The following is a 16615-nucleotide window of genomic DNA, read 5'->3' as shown; positions in this document are numbered from 1 at the left end:
TACACGACAAGCAATGTGGTTACTATATTCACCCATATTATTGAGTCCCCACCATACCCCATTGAAGTCATTGTCCATCAGTGTCATAATCACCTAAGAATTTTTTAGTTTTGCATTGTACATTTAGGTCTATGATCCATATTGAGTTAATTTTTGTGAAGGATGTAGAGGTCTGTGTATAGAGTCATCTTCTTTTTTGTTTTGGCATGTGGATGTCCAGTTGTTCCAATACTTTTATTGGAAAAGCTATACATGCTCCATAGAACTACCTTTCCTCAATTGTCAGGATCAGTTTAATATGTTCATGTGGGTAACTTCTGGCTGTTCCATTCCATTCTGTTCCACTGATTTATTTGCCTGTTGTTCTGCCAATACCAAAGAACTTAATAAATGGGACCCTATAGAAAGTCTTTAGTCAAATAGTGTCAATTTTCCGACTTGATTCTTCTCTTTTAATATTGTATTGACTAACAACTTCTCACATTATTGTATGCCCCATGTTTCTTTTAGAATTAGAAAAAGTTTTAAATTTATTTATAAATATAAAAACATCCAAGGAATGTTAACTCCCAGTAAACAAGAGTGGTAAGTGTATGTGTGTCTGTTTACTGCTTTGGGAACTCTGCTGTGTGTATTTGACATACTTTGGCATTTTAAAATATCAACAAATGTGCAACCAGATATCAATTATATTATTTTTTCTTTCAGAGAATCCACATTTATTTAACATACTTAATTTTTCTGATATTCTGGTAAGTTTTACTCCAAACTTAATGTCCAAGCATGATAACCACTTGTCCTTATAATTAGTATTATTTACTTCCTCAAGCTTTTCCATAACTTCTTTTTCAATGTCTGTTTTCAAAACTATATGCATATGCAATTTAGAGTGAGCTGCTCCAAATCTTTTTCTGGAAAACAGAAAGCTTACGAGTAGATATAGTGGTTATATAAGGTTTGATTTTCAAAACTATCTAGAAGTCTTTCAGCTAGCTAGAATGAGAAACCAGGTCTACTATGCTAAAGCCTATATTTTTTCCTCTGGCACAAACATGAATTTAACTGTGTCTCTAATTTAGCCAATTCTCTACCTGTTTCAGTCTCAGAAAACCAATGGAGTGGAATCCCTAACCAGTTGCAGGGTCCTGTAAAACAATGTACCAATACCATTTCCCTACCTTGAACAAAGAAGGTCTTTAATATTGAAAGAATTGTTTTGTGTAAAGGGCAAAAGCTGTTTTGAGGCAGCATCAAAAGTAAAAATATGAGACTAAGGAATCAATGATACTGTTAAGCAGAAAGACAGATAGAAGCAGGATGAAAAGAGAGTGGGGCCCAACAAGAACTCAGGGAGTTAATCAGATAAAGCCAGAGAGCCAGAAAAGACAGAGTGAATGCCCTTTGCAGTGTGAGTTCCTTCCATATGCTCTGAATCTGGGCTGACCTTGAGACTTGCTTCAGCTAATGCAGGTGAGACATACTTTGACATTTTAAAATATTAACAAATGTGCAACTAGGATATCAATTATATTCTTTTTTCTTTCAAATAATCCACATTTATTTACCATGCTTTATTTTTCTGAGCTTCCAGTAAGTTTTGCTCCAAACTTAGTGTCCAAGCATGATAACCACTTGTCCTTATAATTAGTATTATTTCCTTCCTCAAACTTTTCCATAACTTTTCTTTTTCAGTGAGCTAAGACATGGGACAAACATCATGATTAACTTTTCCTGCCTATGATGAAAAATGCTGAGATGTGAATAGCTTAGTGGGAACAAGAAGGACTTATCTTGAGGCTAAGAGTAGAAAGTTGGGGGGTTAGATTCCTAACATATTCTTCAGTAATCAGCCACTGGCTTATCCTCCTAAGGCAGGGCAGGCAGTCTTAACTGATGTGCTCCCAGTACTTGGGAGAGGCCACTGTCTTGGAGAGGAACAAAAAGTTCCTGCTACAGAACCACCTAGAGGACTGGCTACACACAGTGACATATTGTCTCTCAAGCCTACACCCACGCCCCTGACCCTTTACCTTTATCCCATTCTTTAAACTCCTTAAAAGACAGAATCCCAGCTTTTGAGCGTGCCTCTTCCTCTCTGAGGTTTCCCTCGCTCACCTTTCTTCAAGTGTGTCACTCTCTTTGTAGGGAGGGGCTGCTGAGAGCTCTGATTTTGTGCTCGAAAGTTTCCATTGCCTGGTAACCTGAACAGAACTGCAACTATACAGTCATGCTTCTTAGTAGCCTGCCTGAAATCTCCTTTCTTTGCCTTTAGGAAGTTCTCAGAACATAATCTCACTCCATCAGTGCTCTGCGGCTACCCCAGATCCGGGGGTAAGGGGGAGGTAGGAACTTCATTCTCACACTGTGCAGACTCAAGCATACACTGGACCCCAGGTGACATTGGCCATAGGAGCTGGCAAGGGTTTGCCTTATGCTGAGCAGCAGTTCAATGAGCTTCCCTTTCCTCCCTCTGTTTTTCCTTCCTTTCTGCTTTATTCAAGTAAACCTGCCTTTGTCTACCTTGACTCTGGTCTGCTCCTCCCTTGGAGTGTATTCCAATAAAACTTCGGCTCTGCTTCACTAAGGTGTCTCTGCCCTCCAGTTATTTGTTGTGGTGGGGGCAAGACCAGAGGAGAATAGACTCAACACCCCCCCTCCACACCTCCCCCAACAATGCTGGCATAAGATGCATAAGTCAGAGAGGATGAGCTGTAGGAGTGAACATTGAATGTCTTAGTTGAGGACAGAAGACCTCACTTACTAATGCATACTTAAACAATAATTTCCTAAATTAGACTCCAGTGAATCCCCACCCTTACCCTCCTTAATCCGTTTTCCATAACATAGAAGAAGTAATCTTTGTAATTATTTTTAATCATGTTATTCCTGTATACAAATTTTATCACCTTTATAGTAAGAATAAGATAAACCAAAATCTTTAGTATAGAATTCCAGCTTTGACCAAGATGAAGAAGACTGGATTTACTCTCCTAACTGAAATGACTAATAATCTAGGAAAAATATATGAAACAATGGTTTTCATAGATCTGATCCAGGCACAGGGCACTGATTCCAGAGGGAGGAGAGAAGCCAGGTGAGCCCTGAGAGGGCACCAGCTTCCTTCCTGGGCAGCTGCCAGGGGTGAGCACGTGAAGAGAGCTGAGTAGGACCTGAGGTCTCCTTAAGTGGCGGACATCAAGAAGGACAAGGCCGTTAGAGTTCACAGGGCAGGGAAAGCCCTGGAGCCCTCCAGAGGGACCCTCTTTAGTCTTCAGCTGAGTATTTACCAGCATTTGTGTGCTGGGAAACTACATGAGGACAAGGAGATAACCACCCCATTGAAGCAGGTAGAGAACAATCCTGGGAGCTCACACAGTGTTAAAATGTTTTATGGTCAGACTTGAAAATATTTTTTACTAGCCAACTGGAAATATTTATAAAGCATGGGCTTTTAGTAGAATGTTCAGAGGTCATTGTCTCTGAAGCGGTGTAAAATTGGTTCTAGACCAGTCTATTCTGGTTCCATCTGACAAAACTTTAAAACCAGTCACAAGAGGTGAAAAAAAATATATATATATATAATTATTTCCTTTTTCTAATTAATTTAATTGCAATCTAAGGACAGAGATCAGAAATACTTACAGAAATAGAAAAAATACCCAGTATCTAAAAGGTAAAGTTCACAATGTCTGGTATACAAAGAACAAGGAAAATATGACTTTGCATCTAGAAAAACATCAATCATGCAAACAGACCCAGTAATAACATAAATGTTGTAATTGGTAGATGAGGCTATTAAATCAGTTATCCCTTATGTTCAAGAAAGGAAAAGAAAGATAGATAATATTAGGTAAATAGATGGAACATATAAAAAAAATGAACCAAAGTGTATTTCTAAAGATGAAAAAGAAAACAAAGTTCTTGAGAAGGAAAATACACATATGTATTAATATTAGGTTAGTTATCGCAGAAGAAAAGTCTAGTAAACTTGAAAACACAGCATTAGAAGTGAACAAAAATAAAACACAGAAAGAAAAATAAACCTAAAAACATATTAAAGGAACCATCAGTAGGTTGTGAGACCACTTCATGCAGCCTGGGAGAAGGCTGATGAGAGAACAAAAAAGATATTAGAAGAAATCATAGTCACAAAATTTTTAGGTTTGATGAAAACTGTAAACTTACAGATCCAGGGATCTTAATGGACTCCAAGCTGCAAGAAATATTACAATCCTTAGCTTAGCCTATTAAACCTATTATCTTAAGGTCTGTCTCTGCATTTGATTCTAACACTAATTTCTTAAAATCCACGCTGGTTCTAATTCATTTTCTTCTTCTCAGATCATTCCTTATTCTTGGAATGCCTTTGACTTTCTAACCACTCTGAGAGTAAAGCTCCTCTCGGAAGCCTGGCCATGACCACCTTCTCTCTCTCACACACCTCCACCTACTCAAGTGCATGTGCACCCTTCAGGGCTCCCTTACTTACTGTGTATAACTTTAATCAAAACGTTTTTGTCTCCTTTAGCCTGTGAGCTACTCTTATTCACCCTCAAATTTCCAGAATAATAAAATTCCTGAAATCAGTAGGTTCCGCCCAGCAAGTGTTTGAGAAAAGAATGGAGAATGTAAGCTCGATGAATCTGTCTTTGTTACTGTATTTTCAGTGTCTAGTAATACTTGGAATAATTGGTGCTCAACTACTATTTCTGAAAGAAAGAAGGAATTTTTATTGGTTAGTCATTTATAAAATCAGAATGATGTGTATGTGCTTGTATGTGTAAAGCATTGTTCTGTGCATGGTGACCCTGGAGAAAATGATCCATGAACTTATAACCTAGCATGTATGTGTGTGCATTTGTGTGTCTTTATGTATATATTTGGTGGCAGAAAATACATAAATAATTAAATGAGAAATATAATTGTAGATATTAGAAAGCACTATGAAGGCAATAAGGCATATCAATCTGATTTGGGGTAGAGGTTTTATGAATTGTCAGGAAAATCTTCACTGAGCAAATAACATTTGAACTAATGTTTCTAGAAAAAAGGAACTAGCCATTTATGTTTCTTGTCCAGGAGTCTTCCAGGCAGAGAGACCAGTAAGAGCAGGAGCCTTAGGGTGAAAAGTACATAGCATATTTGGGAAGAGAAAGAAGGCAAGCGTAGAAGGTATTTATGCACAATGATTAAAATCCACCTGTCACCTTCTTGTTAAAACAAAAATGTTAAATAGGAAATATCCTGCGTGTGCTGCTTAAAAGCAAGGGGCTGAACAAAAGATCCCCCCAGCTTACATTTACCTTGAATATCCAGGGTTTTTAATGCAATGACCATTTAGGTATGCTGTTAATCTAATGAATTCCTCGACCTCAAAATCCCTCACATCAACATTTTTATTTTCCTGGTAGTCGTGACACCAAATTATTAATGTTGTACACAAATTGTACAGACCATCCTACGGGTTACTGCCTGATGGAAGCTTTCTGGCCCCAAGGCTCTGCTGGGAGCAGACTCAAAATCTAGAGATTAGAAGAAAATGATGAGTGCAGTTAATCACTGTGTCCTGACAGAAGCAAATTGTGTGTGTGTTACATGTAATTCATTTCATTCTGCCTGAACATCATTTTTGAGTATCGTTCCTGACTGTTTGAAAAGGGCATAAAAATGAGCTTCTTTGGTTTCTGGTGTCTCTAGTCACTAGGGAAATAGATTACACAATTAGGGTGGGGAACCTGGCTGGCTGCCAAATGCATAGGTACTTAGGTGCATGCCTTTGCATCCACTTATAAATACAGCCTGTACACCATCCACAGTGATTAACTCTATTAACACTCTCCCTGCAAAGCTTGCAGAACTCACTGATCATGAAGCCATCAAGCAGCCTTCTGCTTTTGGTCAGTGTGGCTTATTTGTTCCTCTTTGCAGGTGAGTGCTATGAATGTACAGATAACTATATATGAATTGGAATTCTGGAGCTGGCTGGTAAGTGGCGGCAGTCATGATGTGATGTTGTAGTTTATAATGATGCTGCTGAAGGTGATGAGGGTTAGTGATAGTAACTGCCTATCACACTGACTTTTGAAGGAATTTTTCTTACAAATGAGTTACTTTAATTATAACTCTAGAACTATAAATAGATAGCTTTACCAACTGCAAAAACAATGTTACATCTTGTAGCATGGGGTGGTCTGTTTCAAGTCAGGTGGGCCCCACGTGACTAGTCTAGGCGTTCCAGACCAGCTGTGTTCCCCTCGGCAGACCACCATTAATAGCGGAAGGTTAGAAAGAAACTTCATTCGTTAAGGAAACAATGTAACCTGAAATTATAAATTCTCATTTAAAGTCCCCTTGAAGAAATTCTTATCTAAGGAGCTTCAACTGGATTTTCCTGAGATGCTTCTATTTTACTGAAAGCTGAGTCATTCTTACACTCTAGGTAAGCAAAATAAAGAGGTAGATAGAAAAAGAGAAATAGAGTCCACAACTACGAGTCTAAGATTTGGCTTCTAATCCTCATTCTGCTAATATTTCTTTCTTTAATATTGAGCAGCTCACTCCCTTTCTCTGGCTTTTGTTTCATTACATGAAAATAGAGAATGTGAGCCTTATATGCTCCAAGATTTCTTTCAATGAAAGGTCATGCTTAAGTACATTGGCTTTAGAGTCTGAGAGACCCGGGTTGGATTCCTGGCTCTGACTTTTACAAGCTGAATGACACTAGAGAAGTTATTTACCACAGAGCTCAGTCTTCTTATTTTTAAAATGGGATTAATGGACTACTCCATGTATATTAGAGTTAATAAAGTGCTTAATATACAGAAATCTTCCAAGTTGATGGCAGATATTAGTAATGTTAGTGGGGATGGTGACAAATCACATGATTTTTTTCAAATCATCTCAAAATTGTTTTGAATTAAGTTATTGTATTAAGACCTTGTCTGCATTTCGTCTTGAGTTTTCTTTATTTACATGGCTTCTAGATTTTGGAATTTTCAACTTCTATTTGATTAAACACATGCCTCTTTGACAAAGACTAGATCTAGAGTTTGCCCTCCTTTCTTCAGTAATAGTCTAGTTTTAAGGTATACATTAAAGAAGTGAGCAGCATGATTGGATAAAAGCAACCGAAATCATAAACAGCAAATGAAGTGAAAACTTTGTGACCAGCCTCTTGCTCAGGTGCAAAGGCAACACACTGTGTGTGCAGGAGCAGTTTTTTTCCCCTTCTCTGCGGGTCTCAGTTGTTCATTCATAAAGCAAGGTAGTTGTAATGGAATATCTGTAAGGATAATTTTAACAGAAAAATTCTGGAAGTTCTCTGAGCTGTTGTGATTTACCAGCGTCTGTTCTCTCCTTGCAGAGGCTGTGAGCCAGGGAGGCTGCCGGGTACGTGCTTCTCTCCCAGGGGCCCTTTGCTCTTCCAGGAGTTGTCTTGACAGTGGTGATTTCGAGATGTGAAGTACAGGGGCTATTCCGTTAAAACCTCCTGAGTTCATACGGCTGGTCTGGTGAGAAAGGGGAATGATGACACGGCACCCTCATTTTGACAGTGTCGTCACTGGCACAGGTGCATTTTTCTTAATGGTGGAAAAGAGCTTGAAAATCATCTCCCACTTTCTTTGAATCACTCCTAAGTGGCTGGTGAAGTCACATATTTTCCTTAAAAGTTGAACTTTTAAGTTTAGAAATACATTTTGAAGATTATTGCAACTATATCATGACTTCAACTTTATAAACTGCATTATTGCTATGATATTTTAATGCCAAATAATTTGCAAACAGATATATAAGAATAAATAGAAGCTTCTTGAGAGGAGGGACCTAGTATTCAAAGGCAGACTCTAAGAAAAATGGTTTCCAGTCATCAACATGATAGATAAATAAAGATAAGAAGCAAATTAGAAGAGCCCAATGTAATGGTATATCTAAGACCTACTTCTAACTCTGTTACCACATCATGTGAGACACTGGAAGAATATCTTCTGGAAGGAAGTGAGCCTCTGTGCCCCCACCTACAGAATTAAAATGCTGGACTTATTATTTTTCAAAGAAATATCCTTTGATTTAATAAAATCAGAAGCAAAATCTCAACATACAGAGATGATACCAGATAAATTCAAACTTTCTCTGGTTGAAATAGGGGTAAATGAAGGATAGAAAGGTGGGCACTGAAAGTTTTTTCTCACTTATGAGAAAAAATTTTAGAGTTTATTCCAGTTTATCTATTAAATTTTATAATTTTATGGTAATGTTTATCCTATCCTTCCACTATTCAACAAAGTTTACTGAGCATCTCTTATGTTCAAGGCCCAAAGAAAACAGAAATATGAAAAAAGAATCCCTGACTTTTTACTTGATAATTTCATCAAAATTCTTTTAAAAGACAAATGCAAACACAGAGATTTGAGTTCTAGAAATCTATCCTGAGGAAAGAATTGGAAATATACCAAAAATACATTTATACAGATATTCCTGGCAGTGTTGTTTGCATTGGTAAAAAACATGAAAACAAATCAAATGCTTAATAATTTGTATAACACATGGTAACTACTCAAAATGGTAATATAGAATGTATATTACTTGACATAGGGTATTGGAAGCATATTTCAAGTTTGAAAAACATTTTATAAAATGCTATCAATTGGGTGATCATCTTTTTGAAATCTTTAAACAGAAAATATCAGGGGATGAGATACACAAACTTGTTAATAGTTTGTGCAAAAATAGTGCAAATTTCTGGATAATAGATTATGGGTGATTTAAATAAATTCCTTTACTATGATTTAAATAAATTCCTAAATAGAATCTAGAGGTTCTATTATAAATATGCATTGTTTGTATAATTGATAGGTAGAGAGAGAGATAGCTAATGAATAGATCCATGATAGAGCTATTGTTATATATATATATGTATTTTATGATCCTTTTCCTCAAGGAGTTTGCATTCAAAGTAGAAAAAAAAAAGGTAAAAAAAAAGATAACATGTTTATGCTACTGAAGGTTGGTGTCAGTTGTAGGCATTTGGAAACAGGAGCGATTCGCTTTTGCCTGAGTGTTACTAGGAAAATTTCAGAGTATGAGACAGTATTGAGATGTACCTTAAAGATATGAAAAGGAAAACTTATTCCAGGAGGAAGGAGTTGTATAGTGTTGCAAAAAAGCAAAGAGTTTTCAATGCTTATTAATGAACCAATTTGGTTTAATTAGTGGGTTCTTAGATGGCCATAATGTTGTAATGGCTGAGAACATAAGCTCTGGAGTTAAACTTTTCTCACTGAATTCTGGTTCTACAACTTCATAACTATGTGAGCTTGAAAAAGCTTCTCTAGGTCTTGTTTTCCTTATCTGTAAAATGGTGGTAATGATAATAACAACTCCATAGGCCTGCTGAGGAGATTAAAATGGATAATTACATTGAAAGTATTTTATGTGCATAGCACATAGTAAGCATTCCATAAATGTTAGATATTTTTATTTGGGACAGAATAGAGGCACAGTTGGAAATGTATAGAGGGGGCCATACTGTGTAGGATTTTGAATGGTGTGGTGTGAATTTTCTAAGAATCATTGCCAATTAAGCAAGTCAGTTGTAACACTGATATCTGCAATGTACACTCTAACTTCTGCTCTTTTTTTTCCCATTCATTCAATAAATATTTTTCAACATTTGACTTTAACCAGGACCTGTCCCAGGAATTGGATAAAAAGGTAATATGCTTCCAGATGGGTTGAGGGGTGACATAAAAGAGGGGTGTAGACAAATATCTCCAGAAATTCTGAGAAAGAGATAAAGAATTTATACTTGGAAACACACTATGACAAAGCAATTTGATAATCAGCATTGTAAGCCTTTAAACATTGTAATATTTGAGACAACAACTCTTCTTATAAGAACATACCCTGATTCTCAAGTGCACATGGAACATTCTCCAGAAAAGACCACATACTAGGCCACAAAAGGAGCCTCAGAAAATTCCAAAAGATTGAAATCCTACCAACCAACTTTTCAGACCACAAAGGCATAAAACTAGAAATAAACTGTACAAAGAAAGCAAAGAGGCTCACAAACACATGGAGGCTTAACAACACACTCCTAAATAATCAATGGATCAATGACCAAATCAAAATGGAGATCCAGCAATATATGGAAACAAATGACAACAACAACACTAAGCCCCAACTTCTGTGGGACTCAGCAAAAGCAGTCTTAAGAGGAAAGTATATAGCAATCCAAGCATATTTAAAAAAGGAAGAACAATCCCAAATGAATCGTCTAATGTCACAATTATCGAAATTGGAAAAAGAAGAACAAATGAGGCCTAAGGTCAGCAGAAGGAGGGACATAATAAAGATCAGAGAAGAAATAAATAAAATTGAGAAGAATAAAACAATAGCAAAAATCAATGAAACCAAGAGCTGGTTCTTCGAGAAAATAAACAAAATAGATAAGCCTCTAGCCAGACTTATTAAGAAGAAAAGAGAGTCAACACAAATCAAAAGTATCAGAAACGAGAAAGGAAAAATCATGACGAACCCCACAGAAATACACAGAATTATTAGAGAATACTATGAAAACCTATATGCTAACAAGCTGGGAAACCTAGGAGAAATGGACAACTTCCTAGAAAAATACAACCTTCCACGATTGACCCAGAAAGAAACAGAAAATTTAAACAGACCAATTACCAGCAACGAAATTGAAGCGGTAATCAAAAAACTACCAAAGAACAAAACCCCCGGGCCAGATGGATTTACCTCAGAATTTTATCAGACATACAGGGAAAACATAGTACCCATTCTCCTTAGAGTTTTCCAAAAATAGAGGAGGAGGGGATACTCCCAAAATCATTCTATGAAGCTAACATCACCCTAATAACAAAACCAGGCAAAGACCCTACCAAAAAAGAAAACTACAGACCAATATCCCTGATGAACATAGATGCACAAATACTCAACAAAATATTAGCAAACCGAATTCAAAAATACATCAAAAGGATCATACACCATAACCAAGTGGGATTCATCCCAGGGATGCAAGAATGGCACAACATTCGAAAGTCCATCAACATCATCCACCACATCAACAAAAAGAAAGACAAAAACCACATGATCATCTCCATAGATGCTGAAAAAGCATTTGACAAAGTTCAACATCCATTCATGATAAAAACTCTCAGCAATATGGGAATAGAGGGCAAGTACCTCAACATAATAAAGGCCATCTATGATAAACCCACAGCCAACATTATATTGAACAGCGAGAAGCTGAAAGCATTTCCTCTGAGATTGGGAACTAGACAGGGATGCCCACTCTCTCCACTGTTATTTAACATAGTACTGGAGGTCCTAGCCACAGCAATCAGACAAAACAAAGAAATACAAGGAATCCAGATTGGTAAAGAAGAAGTTAAACTGTCACTATTTGAAGATGACATGATACTGTACATAAAAAACCCTAAAGACTCCACCCCAAAACTACTAGAACTGATATCAGAATACAGCAAAGTTGCAGGATACAAAATCAACACACAGAAATCTGTGGCTTTCCTATACACTAACAATGAACCAACAGAAAGAGAAATCAGGAAAACAACTCCATTCACAATTGCATCAAAAAAAATAAAATACCTAGGAATAAACCTAACCAAAGAAGTGAAAGACTTATACTCTGAAAACTACAAGTCACTCTTAAGAGAAATTAGAGGGGACACTAACAGATGGAAACTCATCCCATGCTCGTGGCTAGGAAGAATTAATATCGTCAAAATGGCCATCCTGCCCAAAGCAATATACAGATTTGATGCAATCCCTATGAAACTACCAGCAACATTCTTCAATGAACTTGAAAATATAATTCAAAAATTTGTATGGAAACACCAAAGACCCCAAATAGCCAAAGCAATCCTGAGAAAGAAGAATAAAGTAGGGGGGATCTCACTCCCCAACTTCAAGCTCTACTATAAAGCCATAGTAATCAAGACAATTTGGTACTGGCACAAGAACAGAGCCACAGACCAATGGAACAGACTAGAGAATCCAGACATTAACCCAGACATATATGGTCAATTAATATTTGATAAAGGAGCCATGGACATACAATGGTGAAATGACAGTCTCTTCAACAGATGGTGCTGGCAAAACTGGACAGCTACATGTAGGAGAATGAAACTGGACCATTGTCTAACCCCATATACAAAAGTAAACTCAAAATGGATCAAAGACCTGAATGTAAGTCATGAAACCATTAAACTCTTGGAAGAAAACATAGGCAAAAACCTCTTAGACATAAACATGAGTGACCTCTTCTTGAACATATCTCCCTGGGCAAGGAAAACAACAGCAAAAATGAATAAGTGGGACTATATTAAGCTGAAAAACTTCTGTACAGCAAAAGACACCATCAATAGAACAAAAAGGAACCCTACAGTATGGGAGAATATATTTGAAAATGACACATCCGATAAAGGCTTGACATCCAGAATATATAAAGAGCTCACATGCCTCAACAAACAAAAAACAAATAACCCAATTAAAAAATGGGCAGAGGAACTGAACAGACAGTTCTCCAAAAAAGAAATACAGATGGCCAATAGACACATGAAAAGATGCTCCACATCGCTAATTATCAGAGAAATGCAAATCAAATCTACAATGAGGTATCACCTCACACCAGTAAGGATGGCTGCCATCCAAAAGACAAACAACAACAAATGTTGGTGAGGCTGTGGAGAAAGGGGAACCCTCCTACACTGTTGGTGGGAATGTAAGTTAGTTCAACCATTGTGGAAAGCAGTATGGAGGCACATCAAAATGCTCAAAACAGACCTACCATTTGACCCAGGAATTGCACTCCTAGGAATTTACCCTAAGAATGCAGCAATCAAGTATGAGAAAAATCAGTGCACCCCTATGTTTATCGCAGCACTATTTACAATAGCCAAGAATTGGAAGCAGCCTAAATGTCCATCGATAGATGAATGGATAAAGAAGATGTGGTACATATACACAATGGAATACTACTCAGCCATAAGAAAAGGGCAAATCCAACCATTTGCAGCAACATGGATGGAGCTGGAGGGTATTATGCTCAGTGAAACAAGCCAGGCGGAGAAAGAGAAATACCAAATGATCTCACTTATCTGTGGAATATAAGAACAAAGGAAAAACTGAAGGAACAAAACAGCAGCAGAATCACAGAACTCAAGAATAGAATAACAGGTACCAAAGGGAAAGGGACTGGGGAGGATGGGTGGGTAGGGAGGGATAAGGGGGGGGAGAAGTAGGGGGGTATTAAGATTAGCATGCATGGGGGGGTAGGAGAAAAGGGAGGGCTGTACAACACAGAGAAGGCAAGTAGTGATTCTACAACATTTTGCTATGCTGATGGACAGTGACTGTAAAGGGGTTTATAGGGGGGACCTGGTATAGGGGAAAGCCTACTAAACATAATATTCATCATGTAAGTGTAGATTAGTGATACAAAAAAAAAAAAAGGGCAGTTCCTGTGGGTAACCTCCAATGAGTTCAACACAAGAGTATAAAGGGCATATAAAAGTGTAGGCAAAGGGTCTGTTTGTGTTTATACAGAGGATCAAAGCCTAATTGGGCTACCCCGAAAATGAACTAAGATACGATATGAAAAAGAACTTCCAACATCAGCACTCTCTGGAAGACTCATGCCAGAAGATGATCATCAAAAACCCCAACAAAGATCCACACACTGCTACAGCTGTAGATGCACTCATCCCACCAGTTCCTGGACTTGCCATGGGAATGAGGAAGGAGATATCTAAGCTGGCCTGTGCATACAGTAAAACAACAAATTTGACTGGATCTATACTGTTGGAACTCAATCAAGAATTAGGAGAAGTGCAAATTGTAGCGCTCCAAAATCTTACAACTACAGACTATTTACTGTTAAAAGAACATAAGGGATGTGAACAGTCCCCAGGAATGGGTTGTTTTAATTTGTCTGATTTCTCTCAGACTGTTCAAGTTCAGTTGGACAATATCCACCATATCATAGATAAGTTTTCACAAATGCCTAAGGTGCCTAACTGGTTTTCTTGGTTTCACTGGAGATGGCTGGTAATTACAGGTATGCTTTGGTTATGTAGCTATACTCCTATTATGTTAATGTGTGTGTGCAATTTAAGCAGTAGCTTAAAACCTATACATGCTGAAGTTACTCTACAAGAAGATATGTCAAAGAAATAATCAATCTTCCCATGTTTTCTTCCGCCTGCTACTTCTATAGCTTTTCTTCTTCCTTCCTAATTACAACCCTTAAATAAAATTCGTGCCTCATATCAAATTTACCGAGTATCATAATTCTTCCAAGTGGTAAAGATACCTCAAGACAAATGCTGGGCATAGAAGCTACAGGGCATAAATATGCAAAGAAATAAAAAGCTAACCATTTCAAACAATAAGGCTTCTCTCTCACTGATCAACTTTACATTTCCCTGTATGGCCCCGGAAGATGACTGGTTAGCCAGAGACAGGTAAGATTCCTCAAGGGAGGAACAACCTAAGACAGGCACAGTCGCAGGGGGGTCATCAGGTGAGAAATTGGGGATCAACAGAGGTGAGGCTTAGAACCTCACCTCCCCCTGTTCTGAGAGAAATCTTCTGCATACGTGGATGTTTTATTGCCCTTGTCTAGCTTGGATTAACACATAGTCTACAGGCACACACCTGATCATCTACATTTGCTCTCTTACAACACTAAACTATGTTTTCTACCTTTATCTTGTATCTACCTACCACTTCAGCATTTTATTAAAAATAATAATAATAAAGAGAGAAATGTGGTATCCACATATAAATCAAGTATAAAAATCAAATGAGTATTCATATTTGAACTGACTGTTTATCGTTCATAATGCATGAGCAAAACCGAAGGTTTCTGTGATGGCTGCCCTTGTACTGTTCACCATGTAAGAACTTATTCACTATGTAAGAATTTGTTCTCCATGTAAGAACTTGTTTGATATGCCTCAGAAGATTGGAGACTGACGAAAATTAGGCTTGGCGTGGATTAATGATTGTGCATTGAGCATTGACTCCCCTATACAGAATTTTATTGTTGTTAACAACCATTTGATCAATAAATATGAGAGATGCCCTCAAAAAAAAAGTATACACTTCCAATGGTAAAATAATAAGTAACTGGGATGTAATGAATATAGTCAAGATATTGTAATAGCTTGGTATGGTGATAGCTGGTACCTAGAATTGTCATGTATATAAATGTTGAATCACTATGTTGTACACCTGAAACTAATGTAATGTAATACTGTGTGTCAACTTCCCTTCAATAAAAAATAATTATCTACAAAAAAATAAATTAATTAAAAAAAAAACAAAAAACATACCCTTAGAAAATACAGAATATGTACAAGTATGTTTTTTATTAAGGTATCATTGATATACAATCTTATGCTCAGGTTTCACATGAGCAACATTGTGGTTACTATTTCACCCATATTATCAAGCCCCTCCCCCACATTGCAGTCATTGCCCATCAGCATAGTAAGTTGCTATAGAGTCACTACTTGTCTTCTCTGTGCTGTACTGCCTTCCCTGTGCCCCCCTATATTATGTTATATACAAGTATTTTATATGTAAAACGGTCTTCCCAGCCCAACTGCTTTAAAAAAAAAACATACAGCACTGAAGTACTAGTAAAGTAAATAATTTCATATGTTTATGGTGGTGTATTATGCCACAAAATCACACCTTTCAGAATGTGCATAATGGTATAGAAATGGTAAATGATAAAGAATAAATAGAACATATATACAGTGTAGTTCTATTTTTAATGTTATATGAATGGAAATAAAATGCATACAGAATAGATATAAAAATAGAAAATGCTAAGAAAGGGTATTCTTGGGCACTAAGACTACATATATGACTTCTACTTTTTATTTTCAACATGTATTTTAATTGTAATAATAAAATCTAAGCTTTTAAAAAGAATTTCTAAGCATAAATTTAGCATATTTTTTCATTCTTTGATAGAGCTACTGATGTCAATGCCATTATCCATGAAATAAAAAAAAGAACTTCGTTTAAATTACAGGCTTTTTGCAGCAACTATGAGCAACTAGCTACAGGTGGAAAACCCTGTCCCAAGATCCACAAAGCAGTTTGTGGTACTGATGAACAAACTTACCATAATCGCTGTGAATTCTGCAAAGCAGCTAAGTAAGCAAATGGAGGAAGCTACTAGAACAGCACCCTTAGGTTGGGCTAATGGGTATGAGTCAGTGAAATTACTGATTAAGCCTTACTGTGCTAAGTATTTTACAGATGATTCTTATTTTAAAAAGGCAATAGTATTATCCCCAAGCAGACCTACACAGTGTGAGTACCCTTTCCCAGTTCATCCAGCCTGGGCTTAACCAATTTCCATTGCATTTCATTCTGAGCACCATCTCTTTTGTTTCAGGGAAAGAAATGGAAAGCTTGGTTTCAAACACAATGGGAAATGTTGATTCCTCTGATGCTGCAATGCTGGAAGGGTCTCGGTTTGCCTTTCGCCACAGGTTAACTCCCTGTTACCCAGACTTCCTTGCAATGTATTTCTCACCAGTTATTATGCATA

At 37.1% G+C, this 16615-nt stretch overlaps 1 protein-coding gene across 1 annotated transcript; it reads left to right on the top strand.

Annotated features, from left to right (window-relative positions):
• Nucleotides 1-5385: 5385 nt before the first annotated feature.
• LOC118909798 (serine protease inhibitor Kazal-type 12-like) lies at nt 5386-16578 on the top strand. The gene is made up of 5 exons (XM_057486802.1): nt 5386-5928; nt 7364-7389; nt 9685-9711; nt 16091-16215; nt 16460-16578. Exons 1-5 carry the CDS (start codon nt 5868-5870, stop codon nt 16503-16505), a joined length of 285 nt encoding a protein of 94 aa, XP_057342785.1. The 5' UTR covers nt 5386-5867; the 3' UTR covers nt 16506-16578.
• Nucleotides 16579-16615: the final 37 nt, after the last annotated feature.

Source organism: Manis pentadactyla, chromosome 10 (genome assembly GCF_030020395.1).
Source record: "Manis pentadactyla isolate mManPen7 chromosome 10, mManPen7.hap1, whole genome shotgun sequence".
In the NCBI taxonomy this organism is placed as follows: domain Eukaryota; kingdom Metazoa; phylum Chordata; class Mammalia; order Pholidota; family Manidae; genus Manis; species Manis pentadactyla.
The sequence above is the reverse complement of the archived record's forward strand: the minus strand, read 5'-3'. Positions and strand labels throughout refer to the sequence as shown.